General features: G+C 43.2%; 1 protein-coding gene across 19 annotated transcripts in view; it reads left to right on the top strand.

The window, feature by feature from the left end:
• Nucleotides 1–16,442, top strand: part of KIAA1217 (KIAA1217 ortholog) — a 486,478-nt gene that overhangs the window by 446,733 nt on the left and 23,303 nt on the right. For all 19 annotated transcript variants that reach the window (XR_006787887.1, XM_045858214.1, XM_045858223.1 and 16 more), the window contains 2 exons: nt 10,841–11,016; nt 15,776–15,906. Coding sequence is in view for 18 of the 19 variants with exons in the window: in XM_045858214.1 (XP_045714170.1) it covers nt 10,841–11,016; nt 15,776–15,906 (307 nt within the window). In the remaining variant the exon portion in view is untranslated. The remainder of the gene's footprint in view (nt 1–10,840; nt 11,017–15,775; nt 15,907–16,442) is intronic.

Below are 16,442 nucleotides of genomic sequence, written 5' to 3'. Positions count from 1 at the left end.
GCAGCCCCTCCTCCCTTCAGTTCACAGGTGCATGAGCCCTACATTTGTCACCATCTTCTTAAGCCAAGAAGAAGATTTCCACTCCCTCTGTACCTACCGGAAAATAAACAGAGAGCCAGGGACCTTGAGAGGAGGCCCTGTCAGAGATTGTAAGGTCCAGTGCACCCAACAACATGGCCCAGTGCTCAGATCTCCAAGGCTACACTGTCCCTCAGGCAACGTCCCACACACCTTGGATATCCCATGCAAATTCATTTAAATCCTTTCCTGAACCAGGTCACTTGTGACGTTCCCCATCCTTTGCATTAGCTTCTCCTTGCTTTGCAATTTTAAAGACTGCAGTGAAATGAAGTGTATGGATTAGGCTGAGGGTGTGCACCTGGTGACAAAGTCCAATGCCCACGGCATCCAGGCAGTAACTTAACAAGTGAAGCGGAGGAGGGACAATGGCAAGGTGGCCCCTTGAAAGGACAGTCACCACTCAACCCCAGGCCGCTCTTAACCTGAAAGAATGTCTAGGGACACTAGAGTTCATGTCCCTGGACATTTTAGCATTTCCAGAAAATCAGGAAATATACATTTTATGTGAAATATCTGTATTCATTTTTTTAAGATTTTATTTATTTATTTTTAGAGAGATGGAGAAGGGAGGAAGAAAGAGAGGGAGTGAAACATCAATGTGTGGTTGCCTCTAGCACACCCCATACTGGGGATATGGCCTGCAACCCAGACACGTGCCCTGACTGGGAATCAAACGGGCGATGCTTTGGTTCGCAGACCTGCGCTCAATCCACTGAGCTACACCACCCAGGGCCTGTATTCATTTTTTAATGTAAAATAATTAAAACCCAATTATTTAGTGCTCTGCAAGCCAAACAACACATGTGCAGGACCCAGAGGGTCTGTCCTCTCCCAGGTTCTTAACCTGGGGTTTATGGAGGGTAAGCCCCTTCTCACACTGCTCCTTCCATGTACTGCCACCTGCTGGCCATTTGGAAATTGTCACTCCTCAGTGGACCCTCACAAGAAAAACAATTCCTAGATCTATCATTTGTATGGTAGTGCCTACTGCTTTCAAAAGTGAACACTTGTACATTTGAGGGCAGGGCTGGAATTGCTGTAACATAAACATGGCTGAAATGTGGTGAGTTTGATACCCAGGTTGTGATGTGTGTGGCTATGATATCACACGATAGGTGTCTGGCATTGTTTGGTCCTCTGGCTGGCTGGGAGGAACCTCCCACAATTTGCCACTCCTTGCAACCCTTGAACTGTGGAGTCTCAGTTGCAGAATCATAGCTTCTCAAACAAAGCAGCTCCCCAGTCAAGGTCTGGGAATGCTGTCTTAACCACACAAGTTACTTTACTTCCCAGAACTGCCCCGCTCTTCTCTGGCTATGGGGGTGTGAGGAACAGTGAGCAGGCCTGTTCTGGAGCTTAGAAGTGTTTACAATTCTAAAGAGAAGTCACATGGAAAAGATAAGCAGCTTGTCTCCTAAGCCGGCTGCTGTGGCAGCCTCAGTCCTTGGATCCTAAGTCTCTGCCAGCTTTCCTTCCCTTCAAACCCCTGTCTTTTCCATCAGGGGAGTCTATTGAAGACAAAACGAGTTAGAATAATTAAGCCATCTCAGCACCAGTCCTCCTTCAGCGTATGTGTTATATACTCCAGAAATGAAGTACAACCCCAAAGTGATTATAAGTCCAATAATGGAGCTATCATTAGAGATATACAAAACTCTGTAGAATAGTCTCAAAAGAACAAAAATTGAATTAGAAATTCAAATGTTCTTTGAACTGTGTTATAAAATAGTGAGACTGAATGAAATCATTTGTGCTTGGCAGCCAGCTCCAGTAATTAGATAATTAAATCACTGGAAAATCCTAGACTGTAGAGCATTTCCTATTTGAGCATTTCATTTTCTGACTTGATGGATTATTCTTTAAAAAAGAAAAAGAAAGAAATTGACACAGACACAGTGGGGTGGGTAGATTTAAACGGGGCAAAAACAATGTCAAGGGAGGCAAAGGAGCCTAAACAGGTCAAGAAAACCATTGAAATTGTTTATATCATCGCTGCTGTCCAGGTTCGTATGAACTATCAGTATAAGAGAATGGCCTTAATCCCAGCTGCCATTAATATCACCTGAGGTCTTAAACAAAAATACTGATACTCAAGCACTATTGCCAGAGCCTGACTTCATGGGTATGGGCCAGGGCCAAGCACTGGTGATTTTAGAATGTGCCAGGGTGAGATTCCAGAATGTTCCAGGCACTGCTGAATCTAGAATATTCCACAATGAGAACGCTCTCCTGTATTATGACTGCTCAGCGCATTGTGATACCTCTTGGAAATGTTGAGATCTCAGTCAGCTATCACAGGGCAAAGCAGAAACAAATGGGGTTCCTGCCACCCTGAAAGTGTGAAAGACACACCCACTGACTTTAAAGTCCTCACTTGAGCAATGCCCCTCATTCCCAGTGGCTAGTCATATGTGTTTTCTATTGAGTTATAGTTGTTACAAGAGCTATATGGAACTTTATACTGCTATGTTCCCATTCTCAGGTCACAGTTGGGTCTGCCATTAGCTGGCAGTAATATTAAAGTGGACAGGTGAAGGTCTTGTACCTAACAAATGCTCCCTTCAAAAGATGATTACCTTTGTCTTATTACCTTTTCTGTTGATTTGGTAAAAAATGATGAACTACATCTTTCTCCCAAAATGCCACAGTACTTGGGTCTTACCAATTAATCCTGTATTCACAGAAGTGACTGAAGTTCTTCCCCTCTCTGTTGGCTGAGGGGAGAGATAAACTTTGGGAAGAGATGGAACAAGTTTGGTGGGGGCCAGATGAGACTTGGCTAAAGAAAGAATGGATACATCCTTCCTTCTCTAATTCCCACAGCTTTTTTTTTCTTGGTCCCTATTTCCTTATTCTGTTTCCTGATAAATAAAAAATAGGGTTATTCTGAACTTAGTGCCCCATTTTTATTTTTTTAAAGATTTTATTTATTCTTAGAGAGAGGGGAAGGAAGGGAGAAAGAGAGGGAGAGAGAAATCAATGAGCAAGAGAAACATCATTGATTGGTTGTGTCTCACACGCGGGTCACAATCCAGACGGGGAATCAAACCAGCAACCCTTTGCTTTGCAGCACAATATCCATCCAACTGAGGAACACTGGTTAGGGTTTAAGGTGTCTTTTTATGAGTGACTCACAGAAATGTGCAAGAGTATCACTTACCTTCTGACATCCAAAATAATGGTCATGGAAGTGTGTATCCCTCAGAAGAGCACACTAGAGGTCAGCCCACGCTGAGCAGACCCAGTAAATGAAGCTGGTACTCAATTTGACAGTTAGACTGCCCTACTTTGTGCTAAACCCTAGTCAAATCCTCACACAGAGGCCAGCTAAGATGGGGAGACTTCTCCCAGATAACATGGAGTTGTGACCAGGTATCCCCATTACCTTGTCCTGACAGCCTAGGAAACTATCCCAGGTGTCCAGGAGTCATTGTGGGGCCTGGCTGTCATCACAAAACTTCCTGATTTGTGGTAGCAGCACTGCTCAGTGTCACTGCTAGGCAGCAAAAGGAGTTCAATTATAATATTGTTCAGTTTAACCATGTGGTTGACAAGACCAATAGTCTTAAATTTTACCTAAGAAACCAAGATTGAGTATATGAGGTATACCATATATCTATATTGAGGTGGGTGGAATTAGGTTTAAGCAGTTTCCTACTTTCTTTTTCTTTTTTCTTTTTATTTTTTTTTATTACTGTTCAAGTACAGTTGTCTCCATTTTCACTCCACTGTGCTCCTACTTTCTCAATTGAGTTCATATGGATAGCTTATTTGGTCCAATTAAATTTTTAATGACCAAGCACATTATTTCTTCTGAAGTATTTTTATATAAATGTCAGGGCATGGCATTTACAATAAACATACTTTTTCAGAAATGAGGAGGTACTGAACTATACTTGCCTCCTTACTGTTGACGACTAGAAAACTGAAAAATAAATAAAAGTATGCAACAACTATTTTTAAATCTTGGGCAACAAGCAACATGATTGTGATCCTCAGGAGAATGGAAACAATGGATCTGTATCCACAATTCACTAAGGTTTCTGAAAGGGGTAACCCAAAAGTAACACTGGCACTCCTAGTTGAGGAGATACTATCTAAATGTAGAGAGCTGAACTTGTGGAGTACCAAACAAGAGGGAGCTCTGCGCAGAAAGAACTATGTAATTCTGTGGGTCTGCTATTGAATAATAAGCCAAGTGTGTGCAGTGTGAAAGACCACTAAGTGAGGCAAAAACAAAATGTCAGGCTGTAAATTAGGAAATTCCCAGAGCTCACAGAGGCCTGCAAGATGTTCACAGTTTGACAAACAGAAGTGAAGAGTCTTCATTGGTCACCTGGGATATTCATTAGAGAACAGAGAAGAGCCAGGCTTCAGTCTCAGGACTAAACTAGCCCTAGAGTTAGAAGTACCCTAGATTCCCCATAACAAAGATTAAAAACAAGCCTCTAAAGAACAAAAATGATCCACAAGTCATTGAAACAACAGCCAGAGAAAGCTCTCTGTAAAGTGAAATGAGATCCAGATCTGTGTACCCAGCAGCCGATAAAAAATTACTAGACATGTGATGATTCTGAAGAATGTCACCCATAACCTTAAGAAAAACCCATCCGTGGATATCTACCAGAAATGACAGGGATAATAAGATCAGCAACAAGGGCTTTGAAATTGCTATTATAATTTTTCTAAAGAGTTTAAAGGAAAACATGGACACAGCGAGACAAGAATGGATGATATAAAAAATATCTTGGTGGAGCTTTAAAAAACTGAAAAACACAATGTCTGCATAGACTTTGTAGAAAATTAATCACTGCTGAAACAAAACATCATTCAACATGATGACACAATAGAAACTGTCCAAACTGAAGTATAAAGAAAAAAAGACTGAGGAAAACAACCCAAAATTTAGCGATTTATGGAAAAATGTTAAGTGGTTAAGGGAAAAGAGAAAAACATTAGAAGTAATGGCTGAAATTTCTCCAAATCTGATGAACACTGTAAATCCACAGATCAACAAGCACAAATGCAACCACGCTAAAGTGCATTGGAATAAAATTACTAAAAACCAGGAGTAAATAGAACAATCTCCAAAGCAGCCAGAGGAGAGGAAAGAACACAAAAACGAGAATTATCACTGACTTCTCTTCAGAGATAAAAGTTAGGTCAGAAGACAATGGAATGACAAATTTAAAATATTGAAAGATAAAAACTCTTTCAGAAAGTAAAACACACTTCCCAGCTCATTTTTTGAACCTAGGATTACCCTTAGAGCAAAGCCAATCAATTATATTATAAGAAAAAAACACCCATTGACCAATATCTCTCAAGAAAATATGTTTAGCAAATTCTCAACAAAAAAGATATGTTATCCTTGGTTTTATCCTAGGAATGCAAGATTGTTTTAATATGAAAGAAAAATGAATCAATGTGTTTGATCTTATTAGCAGAATAACACAGGAAAATAATATTTCAATAAGTGCACAAAAGAAAACCAAGACAAAAATTCAATACCTATGATAAAAACCCTCAACACTCAAGGAGAAGGAAAAACACTATAGAAACTATAGTTAGTGGTAAAACACTAAGCACGTGTTTCCCCGTAAAATCGAGAACAAGGCCAGGGGAGGCTGCTGTCCCACTGCAAGCTGTGCTGAAGACCCTCGCACACACAATAAGGTCAGAAAAAGAAAGAAAAAGCATACAGATAGGAAAACAAAAGGTGTTAATTGGTCTTACAAATGACCTGATTGTATAAAATCAAATAGAATCTATTTCTATAATGCTACCAAAAATAAGCAAATTTCAGTAAAGTCACCAGAATCAAATCAATAAGTAAAAAATATAAAAAGTTTAGCACATACAATGTACAAAATCATGCAGTGGATCTATCCATACAATGAAATATCACTCTGCATTAAAAAGAAAAACTACTAAACCAACATGGCTGAATCTCAGAAACAACATACTTACTGAAAGAAGGCAGACTCAAACAATTACATATTGCATAATTCCATTTCTGTGACATTGTAGAACAGGAAGAACTAAATCTGCAGGGACAGAAGTTGTTTCTTGGGCTGGGGCTTCAGGGATTGATTGTAAAATCATAAAGGAATTTTTTAGGGTAATAAAAAATATTATCTCTTTTTAATGGTGATTACTTTGGTATATACATTTGTCAAAACTCACTGACTTGTGCACTTTAAATAGCTGTACAGAGGTTCCTCCACTTGGAATGGTTCGATTTAGAATGGTGTGCAAGCGATACAAATTCAGTAGAAACTGTACTTCAGATTTTGAATTTTGATCTTTTCCGAGCTAGCAATATGCAGCCCTGTCCTCTCTCTTGATGCCAGGCAGTGTCTAGTCAGCCACGTGATCATGAAGGTGAACTGATTCTCTGCAACAAAATCACTGCGTCCCCACCGTGGGCTAGTGTAAGCGTTCTAAGCAGCTTTAAGGTAAGCTAGGCTAAGCTACAATGTTCAATAGGCTAGGTGTATTAAATGCATTTTCAATTTATGATAATTCCAGTTTATGATGGGTTTATGGGGACCTCATCCTGTTGGTAAATTGAGGAGCATCTGTATTTTTTAATTTAATATTTTACTATTATTCTGTAACAGTTGTCCTAATTTTAACCCCTTTACCCTCCTCCACCCAGCCCCCACTCCACCAGTCATTCCCCACCCTATTGTCCATGTCCTTATGAGCATCTGTATTTTATTGTTTGCAAACATCTCTGCTAAGCCAAAATAAACATAATGACTGGAAGTGCTGATGACTAATTTATGTGAAGCATTTAGAGAGGGGTGCTGAGCCACATGCTGCCTTCAGCACCTTATCACACGCTGCTGGGATGAAGTCCTGGAGACAAAGGCGAGAACAAAAGGCAGGGCAGGGGTGGGGCAGAACTAGAGGAGAGTGGAAAGACCACCTGTGCACATTTGTTCCTTCATGATTAACTCAGTGTTGCCCTCGTGCCAGCCAGCGGTCAAGAAAATTCCATAAGCCCCTCTCTCTGGGAAGAATGGTTATGCAGCCTGAAACTCCAGTGGGGTCTCTCCTTCCCCTCCTTTTTGAGTGGAATAATGTGAATATGATCTGACCATGTTACTATTACCAGACAGGGGCCCGGCCCTGAGTGGGTCTGCCTAAGGCCAATCTGTAGTGTGTGTGTGGGTTCTCGACTTCGTGCAGGAAAGATTTCACAGCATGAGTCCAGGTGACAGTGAGGATCCATTTAGTAAAGCTGGGGCAGTGAAACAGGGAAGGGCTTAGCATCAAGCATAGGCTGGGATAACTAAGCTCACTGGGCAGACAGAGAAAAGGGGGCCTTGGGGACAGATTCAGGGGATTGGCCTGGGATGAGCTGCCAGCTGCTCATTGCCTTTGAGTTCAGGAGACTCGTGCCTGTGGGGAAAGAAGTTGGGGAGGAAGGAAAGGGAATGAATGGCACAGGCTGCTCTCCAGAGGGACAGTGCACACTGAGTCCTTTGTCTTGAGGCTTTTATCTCTTTTTTGCAGGTGGGAATCTTGGCAGAGGTCTCCAGGGAGGGTTTCAGTAGAATATTCATTGGTTCTCCAGGTGTGCCCTTTTAGGGTGGTGGTCTCCCCTGATTGGTCAGTGTCAGGGAAGGGGTCATTTAGTCTTTCTAGTTCATGCAGGCATCACGCACCTGGTTTTGCTGCTTTTCTGGGCCTGGAGCTGAAATACAACTGAGGCCTAGATGTTATCTCCAGGGAGGAAAGGCCAGGGGTGGAAAGGTTACCCTAGGGGTGAGGTCTTTGTTTTCCCAGTCTTGCCCCCTGCCAGGCACTAGGGGCCTTCTGCCCTGGTGACCAGCTGCACCTGGCTGTAAGTTGCCCAGCTATTGCATTCAGCTACCTGACTCAGTTTCCCTATTTCCCTTGCCAGGCAACAGCTTCTTACTATCCTGTCTCATTATCAGTTGAATAATTTGAATATTACATGCATTTGCATTCTTATACGTCTGCAGGCTTCTCAGAAACATCATTTTGAGAGTCATTCATAGAGCAAATATGTGCTGCGTACCTACTGTGTGCCAGAAACTGTGCTTGTGCCTTGGAACATAGCAGACATGCCCCCTGCCATGCTGCCGGTGCTCTCTACCTAGCAGATGGTGGTTGAGAGGTTACTGGGGTGAATTCAAAAGACCCAGTTCCCATCCTGATTCTGTCCTGCAGCTGCCCAAGCAACTCTGAATAAGTCATTTCACCTCCTTAGGCTTCACTTTATCCATCTTTCAAACTCCAGATTTAAGAATTTTAAATAGCCTTTCAGTAATTTCCAGCTTGACAGCCACTGCTACTATCTACTCAGTGCTAACTGGACCATAACTTTACTGGAGCTTGTCTGTGAGGTTTAGGCAAGAGGTGCAGAGGACTGCGCCACACAGCCCACGGCACAGTGACGTCAACTACCTATTCAAGCCCCCTTTGTTTAGACCACGTTGCTCAGCCTTGGTGGCACATCAAGAATCATCTGAGGAGTTTTAAAAAGTCTCATTTCTTAGGCTGCACCTCGGACCAGTTAAGTCAGGATCTCTTGGGAGTGGACCCAGGCATCAGCCACTTCTAGACACAGTTAATCATCTACTTATTTGCCCCTTACATACCCATTACCATTTATTCCCCAGACCCAAAGGACATAGCTCGGTGGGATTTGACACATGGCACTGAATTTGAGTATACCATTGGATAGTAGGTAGTGTTGTGTATTTCACGACCACTGCAGTCAGAGCTGAGCCCAGGGGACACCCTCTATTTCTGTCACTTAGGAAAGAGTTTTTAGATCTTTATTGCCTGTTATTACCGATATTGATGCTTAACACAATTTATGCATTCACTTAGTATTTATTGAATGCCTGATATGTGCCAGGCACTGGGTCCTGGAGACTCTATGGAGAACAGAAGTTAACCGGGTGGTGGGGATAGCATGTGCAAAGTCCCTGTGGCAGAAAGGAGCTTGGCCAATCAGAAATGAAATTATGTTCGTGTGACTGGAGCAGAGAGCTTGCCTCACTTGCAGTGTGAGGAGGCTGGCATGTTGGAAATGGCCTTCATGCCCTGTTCCTTGTGGGCAGAGCTGCAGGGAGCACAGGAGGAAGTCGCCCTCTGTGCATTGTCTCCAAATGTGGTGACTTTCAGCAATATACTGACTACTTTTAAGACCACAATAAAAAGAAGTATGAGAGCATGACCATGAGTCATAGAGGAGGTAACCCAAGAGTAGCACATTCTTATCTGGTTCCCTCCCAGAAAAAACACCAGCCCTGCCCCAGAGTTATGTTCCCTGGTAACAATAGCTGGTACATACTGAGAGCTAGGGTTGTGCCAGCCACTACTGTAGGCACCGTATTGCCTCACTGACTCTACATTACCAGCCTATGAAATATGAACTATTGCTACTTTTTTAAATAAATGGACACAGAGAGATTGATAACTTGGCCACAGTCATACTGCCACTAGGTGGTAAAACTAGAAGTTGAACCCAAGCAGCATCTCTCTGGGTAGCCAGTTGGTCAGGGTGCTGTGCTGATGGTGAACCTGGATGGGGGCTCTGCCGATGGCTCACGCTGGAATGCTTCTTCTTTATTCAGAGACACTCAAAGCCAGGAGGTTTCAAGCAGGTGGTGACATGGTCAGATGGCGTTTCCCTCAGTTTGCAGATAATGGACAGTTGACAAAGACACCATCACTCTGATGAGTCATAGAACAGTCCACAGGATCAGAAACAGGGGCAACAATAACAGCTAATTGAAATTTCAGGGGAACTTTAGGTATAAGATAATTACTACTTTTGAGTCTGATTAAATGGATTCAGTTAACATATATATATATATGCATGTCCTGCCCCAGGGAAACACTTAACAACATCTGGGAAATAGGACTCAAGTGTTTAACTAGATTTTTGTGAAGTCTGGATGCACCCTTGGACATCCTATACTCTCTGGGTTGAGAAACAAGAGTGCTCTAGAAAATATGTGGAAAATTGTATGGAAATTGTGGTCTTATGCATGCAAGCAGCCTGCTTATGATCTAGGGAAAGAAGTAAATTGCCAAGAGCCTTGCGTTCATCTGGAATCATTATCGTTGCCACCATTGACATCAACACTGCTTTAATGGTCTGTGATGACTAGGTATTTGGCACATGGACCCATATAAACAAGAGGCACACAGTTCTCTTTTAACTGATATCCTGAAATAGTCCATAGTCAGATCAACATTTGTTGACTACCTGTTCTGTACTAAGCAGTATCTCCTTTAATCCTCAGAATAGTCTTGCCAAGGGAAGGGAATCTTCATCCTTAGAGATAAGGAAACAGAGACCAAGATCATCCAAGTAACAGGCCCAGAATCTCAAGTATTGAGGGAGAGGGTTTAGGGTTTGATCCAAAATCTGCTTGGGTCCAAACCTGGTGCTCTTGGCCGGTCCCTATAAAAACATGTCATTGAGAGTTTATGCCCATTGTCCATGATGCATTGCCCAGAGTAAAGAAAGGATCCTAGTTTTTGCAGGCTCAGACATGAAAAGCAGGTTGTCAGTTGGCTGCTAAAATTCAGATGTTGGCCGAAGAGGTAATACTATATACAGCCTCTGGTCCTTGCCTTTTTCATTGAAATAAAGAAAGAATCAGCTGCGGGCTGATTATTTTAACCTGCCTCTGAAGACTGGCAGGCACTCACCACAGTGTCAGTAAGGCAGAACAAATTGAGCTTGATTTCCTTTGTTCAACAGCTGCAGAACCAGGAGCTGCTGAGGGCAATGATGAAGAAGGCTGAGCTGGAAATCAGTGGCAAAGTGATTGAAACAATGAAGAGACTAGAGGATCCAGTGCAACGTCAGCGTGTCCTGGTGGAGCAAGAGAGACAGAAATACCTGCACGAAGAGGAGAAGATCGTCAAGAAGTTGTGGTGAGTGCCAGTCACTTGTGTGTAGAGCTGTTTCACCAGAAAAGAAAACTTGTCTTTGCCAAGGGAGAGGTCCTTCCTAGATAGTGTTCTCTCCCTCTCCCTTCAAGGAGCACCTACTATGTGCAAGTTAGAGTTCTGCTGGGTCTGGGTGTCCCTGGGCACTTAGCAGCCCTCTGTCCAGGCCCAAGAAATTCAGCAATACTGAGGTAATTGAGCTGGCCTCTTTAAAAGTTGGAGCATCATACTGTTTTGCAGGGCTCAGCAACACAGACTTAAAAGGAGCAAATGGCAAAACCCAGTGACAAATGGGAAGTCTTCATTTAATCTCAAGGAATTAAAACTAATAGTCAAAATAAGACAGAGCTAAAATTATCTTCCTATTATACAACTGTAGTTAAATCACAAAAGAAGAATTTAAATGTAAAGTATGTCTGATCCAGAATGAAAGATGCTTCCTTTAATGTTCCCAGATTCTATGAGGTTCTTATTGAAAGCATCTATCAAGTCCCTCTGTTGAAATGAGCAGAGCTTTATTACTCCCCAGTCACTAGGGCAAGTGCATCTTTTATGTTAATGTATGTTTTGTTATGCAACAGAGATTTATCATAGGACTATTTCACCTTTTACTGTAATGAATAGTAACTTGCCAGTTCCTCCTAGTGTTGGTGATTCTCTTGTTGCTTGGAAAGCTTAAACCTTCCACAGGGATTGTAAGAGAGTAGCTTCTGAATTCTTTTCAGCTTCTAAATGCCCCAAGTCACCGAGTCTCCTGGTGGAAAACGCTGTGCTCCATCTCCTGTTTGATGGCAGGGCTGCCACCAACACATCCCAGATGCCAACCCAGAGGGTCTGGTGACAGTCAGCTTGTCCTGCTCAGTAGCAGTCTAGGGAAAAAAGAAATCAGTTTGGGTTCTTATTTTACAAAAATTTAAAACTGACCTTCGTTCATCAACATCTCAAAATATTTTATGTAGTTCTTGCATTTATAACCATTCACCATGAGGCAATAAGGCTATTATTTGTCTAAAATGTTTTTGTGATAACACAAATGTTTAAAAAGTAGATCTCAAGATTCTTCTTGAAGATGTCTTTTAAAATATATAGCCTTTTAAGCCCTGGCTGGCATAGCTCAGTGGATTGAGCTCGGGCTGTGAACCAAAGTGTCACAGGTTCGATTCCCAGTCAGGGTACATACCTGCAGGCCATGACCCCCAGCAACCCCACATTGATGTTTCTGTCTCTCTCTTTATCCCTCCCTTCCCTGTCTAAAAAATAAAATAAAAAATAAAATCTTTAAAATATATAGCCTTTTGATAATATTTTATACATTTTCCAATTAAATTATGAAAAAGTAAATTTCCTCATTTTAAAAATTGTATTTATTGGTTAGCTGAGATGACTCTTGCTTCTCAACTGAAAAAGGTGTCTTTGATCTCAATGTTATCCTGATACTAGTAGACCAGCCTGGGAATGAGATATGAGGGGGAGCAGGGCACGCATTTCATGAGGGGGCTGTACTGGTGGCTTTGCGGGATGGCCATACATGAATGAGTTGTGCACAGGGCACTTGAGAAACTTTAGTCTGGCAAAGCAGAACATAGGAGTATGCATATGGCACAAAACAGGTGGTGTACAGGTGCCAGTTTAACTATACAAAGGAGGGGTTGCCTCAAGCCCCAGGAACCAGGGAGACTTAACCTGAAATAAGTCACTCTTCATACGCCTCCAGGCCAAGCGCAGTACCATAGGCATAGTAGGGCCTCATACAGGCTTGCTAAACTGAACTGAAGTGGTGTTGAAGACAGGTGGGATTTCGTAGTGGAGACTAGACAGGAGGCCTCCCAGGTAGAGGATCCCTGCAAACCAACAAGTCTTGGGACCGGGAAGGCAGAGGATATCCTTGGAAAATTGGAGTAGTTCAACTTGGGGGAGAGTGGGTGCAAAATACCAATCATGTGTCGTATCTGGGTTGTGCTGTTTCTGTTTGCATGGTGCCTGCCCATCCCTGAGACCATACGCATGCCCAGCATGACTGCTTGATGCCTGTTTGTTCTGTGTGCCGAGATTAGAAGATCACATGACTGGATTTCTGGCTTTTCATGAAAGTTTCTGGGCCCAACCCAAGATTCAGAATTTCTCTGGATGGAGTTTAGGAATGTATATTTTGCAAAGATACAGGGGAGACTTTGAAGCACCTTCACACTTAAGAGTTACTGCCTGGCCTGATAAGGTCACTGACGCTTTTTTGATCAAAGAAGTAACAGATCAGAGCTGTATTTCAGACAGTAGAGCCCCTGGGCCACCACATGCAGGACAGAGGGAGGGAGAAAGAAATTGGCGTCTGAGAAATCATATCGGGACCGACTTTAACCTCCCAGACAAAAGCCATTAAGACCTGAGTCAAGCAGTAGAAACAAGAATGAGAAAATAAGTCAAATGCAAAAGGGACTGATTGGATGGATCAGGGTGGTGAGAAAGGACAGCTTACAAAAGACAGCTGGAAATTTCAACTCTGAACCATTAGGAAAATAATTGTATGCCCCCTTCCCCCTCTGTCTCCCTTGCCCACACTTCTCCTCCCCTTACAAATGCCTTACACATGCCCACCTCCTTACATACACACAGGAAAATACGTTCCCTTGGGGGCCATGTTAACATAAGTTGCTGGTGAGCCATTCAGATGGCAGAAAAACTAAATTTGGCTCTAAAACTATGGAGAGAAATTGGATCAAGATCATTTCTCTTTGGTGGGTTTCTACATGGAAATAATAATTGGGCTTCTTATAACAGTCAAATGAAATATACTTCAGCAAATTAATACTTCTTCTTAACCAAGGTAGAAGGAAAGGCAACTTCAACACAAGAATGGATTTACCTGTAAACCACAGCATGTGTGAACATCTGACATGCTTCTGACCGGGGTTTACATCTCAAAAATCATACTGATTACTATTTTAAAAAAGTATTTGCAGCGAGTGCAAATATTTTAACTCCATGGCCTCTTTTTATATTTTGGGTGAACAAATTTTATCTGACCGCTTCATCTATGATAGAGGTATATGAAGGGCGGCTCCATTTTGGTGTACGATAATATCAGTGCACACTCGAGTATGTCCCATGATCCCCAGAGGGAAAATTGTGACAGGGTTTCTCTGTGCAAGGTTATGAAACCCAAGAGTCATGTGGTGTAGCAGAGGTTAAAATAGAATTTTAGGCTGACTGACTTTAGGTCAGGTGACAGTTTCTTAGAGTATTAATTGCAACCTGGCAGGCTGGAGGATTGTTAATGGAACCATGATAACATTTGGGTCTTAGCTCTTCCATCAAAGTTTAAAAGGATTGGACAGTGCGTTTGGTCTGCACATTCAGATAATTCTGTTTGGTTATGAAATGGAAGAAACTTTCCACCCACATTTAGAACTCTTTTGAGAGCGGGCACATATTCCCTCTGCCTCAGGGATTTGGGAGCTGTAGGAACATTCCACTGGGTTCACATAACACTGGGTGTCTTTCCGCAGTTTGCAGATGTAGACAGTGAGAAGCTGGCTTTCCATTTTGGTCCTGAAGTTGCTTCATTTCATATCTGAAGGGATTATAGGCAATTTTGGTCCATTTTGCATAACGGAACGAAAGACATCAGCAAAAACTTCACCCCACTTCTTGGAGGTGGATGAATTTGTTGTTTGCCCCATGGTCCTTGTTGAACCCATGCGACACCCTGCTTGACTCCCTCTCACAGCTGTCACGCCTTCCGGAACTTGCCCACCTGGTAGGAAGGGTCTGGGCAGGCCATCATTTTGCAGATGTGGCCCACTCCTGACTCAGGACCCCAGGATTAGACTCTCTGGTCACTTACTGCCATCTAGTGGCTCTTGTCTCTCAAAGTTCTCTTCCTAATTCTTTCCTAGGAGTTTTTCCTTTGGAGTTATGGGCAAATTGAAATGATACAAATGTGTGTTTAGGGTGGGGTTATTAATGTGACCAAGTGACAGGATTGTTTGTTCTTAAGTGAAAGACCTTAATTCTTTAGGAGCTGGCAGAACCCTAAGGTGTGTGTGTGCGCGTGTGTGTATATGACTACCTGTGTGTGTGTGCATGTATATGTTTGTATAATTGGTTCTGTGGTCATTTCTTCTCTTTGTAGCTGGGGAAGGAAAGTCAATCCTTATTGATGGGACAGTCGGTATAAATCAGAGGTTTGATCAGAGCCAAGTTTGCCACCTTCTCCCAGGGACATTTAATAATGCCTGGAGACATTCTTGTTTATCACAAGGTGGAGAAAGAGCTACTGGCACCTAGTAGGGAGAAACCAGGGGTGCTGCTAAACATCTTCAGTGCACAGGATAGGCCCCGCTGCAGAGCGTTATCTGGTCCAAACGTCAAGTGCCAAATTTGAGGAGCCTGATCTGCGGCTCCTCATTTTGCTCTATGACAGCCTTCTCCCCCCCCCCCCCCCGTCATATCACGAAGTACACACATCCCTCCCTTAGCTGGCAGCAGTGCCACTAAAAATAACGAGTGGGTCCTTTGTCAAGGCCCTGGGCAAAGTCACTTGCACTCGCCTGACATCTCAGCACATCATTTTAAGCCAGAGTAGGCTACTCCTCTAAAAGGTGTCCCCACCACCTGCGTGGAAGGAGAGGTGGGCTGGATGGGACACAGTGCGCAGTGGGGGCCCCAGTGAGCCCTGTGCTGCTGTGCCTGCGCTTTCTGAGGCCCTTGGTGCTGATGCCCATCTGTGGTCTGCTTGCTTCCCCAGTGAGCTGGAAGACCTTGTTGAAGACTTGAAGAAGGACTCTGCATCGGCTGCCCGAGTGGTCACTCTAAAAGATGTGGAAGATGGGGCTTTCCTTCTGCGACAAGTGGGAGAAGCTGTAGCTTCCCTGAAAGGTGAGCTTCCTCCTTGGAGGGAGAAATCTTAAGAGCGTTTCCCATGGTTATTAAAAATCTGTCAAATGGTGAGGGCTTCATTCATTCATTCATTTACTCACGTATGCAAGTATTCATCAAACAACTACATGGGCCAGGCACTGCTTTGGACACAGGATCCACCACTGAACAAAACAGGCAAATGTCCCTGTCTTCTTAAAGCTTACATTGTTGTGAGTGCTATAAGATTTAGGATGAAATGATAATGACAGCTGTGTCTCATTGGGGTCTTCAATGCACCAGATTCATTAAAGATAACCCTAAGGGACCGTTGGCCTTATCCCAAATGTACAGACAGGAAGTGTGGCCCAGAGGAGCCCTGCCCTTGCCCACGGTCATTTTTAACCCATCTCTGCTTGGCATGCTTCTGCCACCTGAAGATGTGCAAAGGGCGCTGTGGCTGATGAACCCCGTGCGCTGTACCCTATCCAGTGTTGGGTGTGGGACGGGAGCTTGCTGTTCTGACTTTTTCCCTACAACTCAGCCCCTGCTCTTGG

The sequence above is a fragment of the Phyllostomus hastatus genome, unplaced genomic scaffold (genome assembly GCF_019186645.2).
Source record: "Phyllostomus hastatus isolate PE091 unplaced genomic scaffold, TTU_PhHast_1.1 phas_scaffold_1674, whole genome shotgun sequence".
NCBI lineage: Eukaryota > Metazoa > Chordata > Mammalia > Chiroptera > Phyllostomidae > Phyllostomus > Phyllostomus hastatus.
The sequence above is the reverse complement of the archived record's forward strand: the minus strand, read 5'-3'. Positions and strand labels throughout refer to the sequence as shown.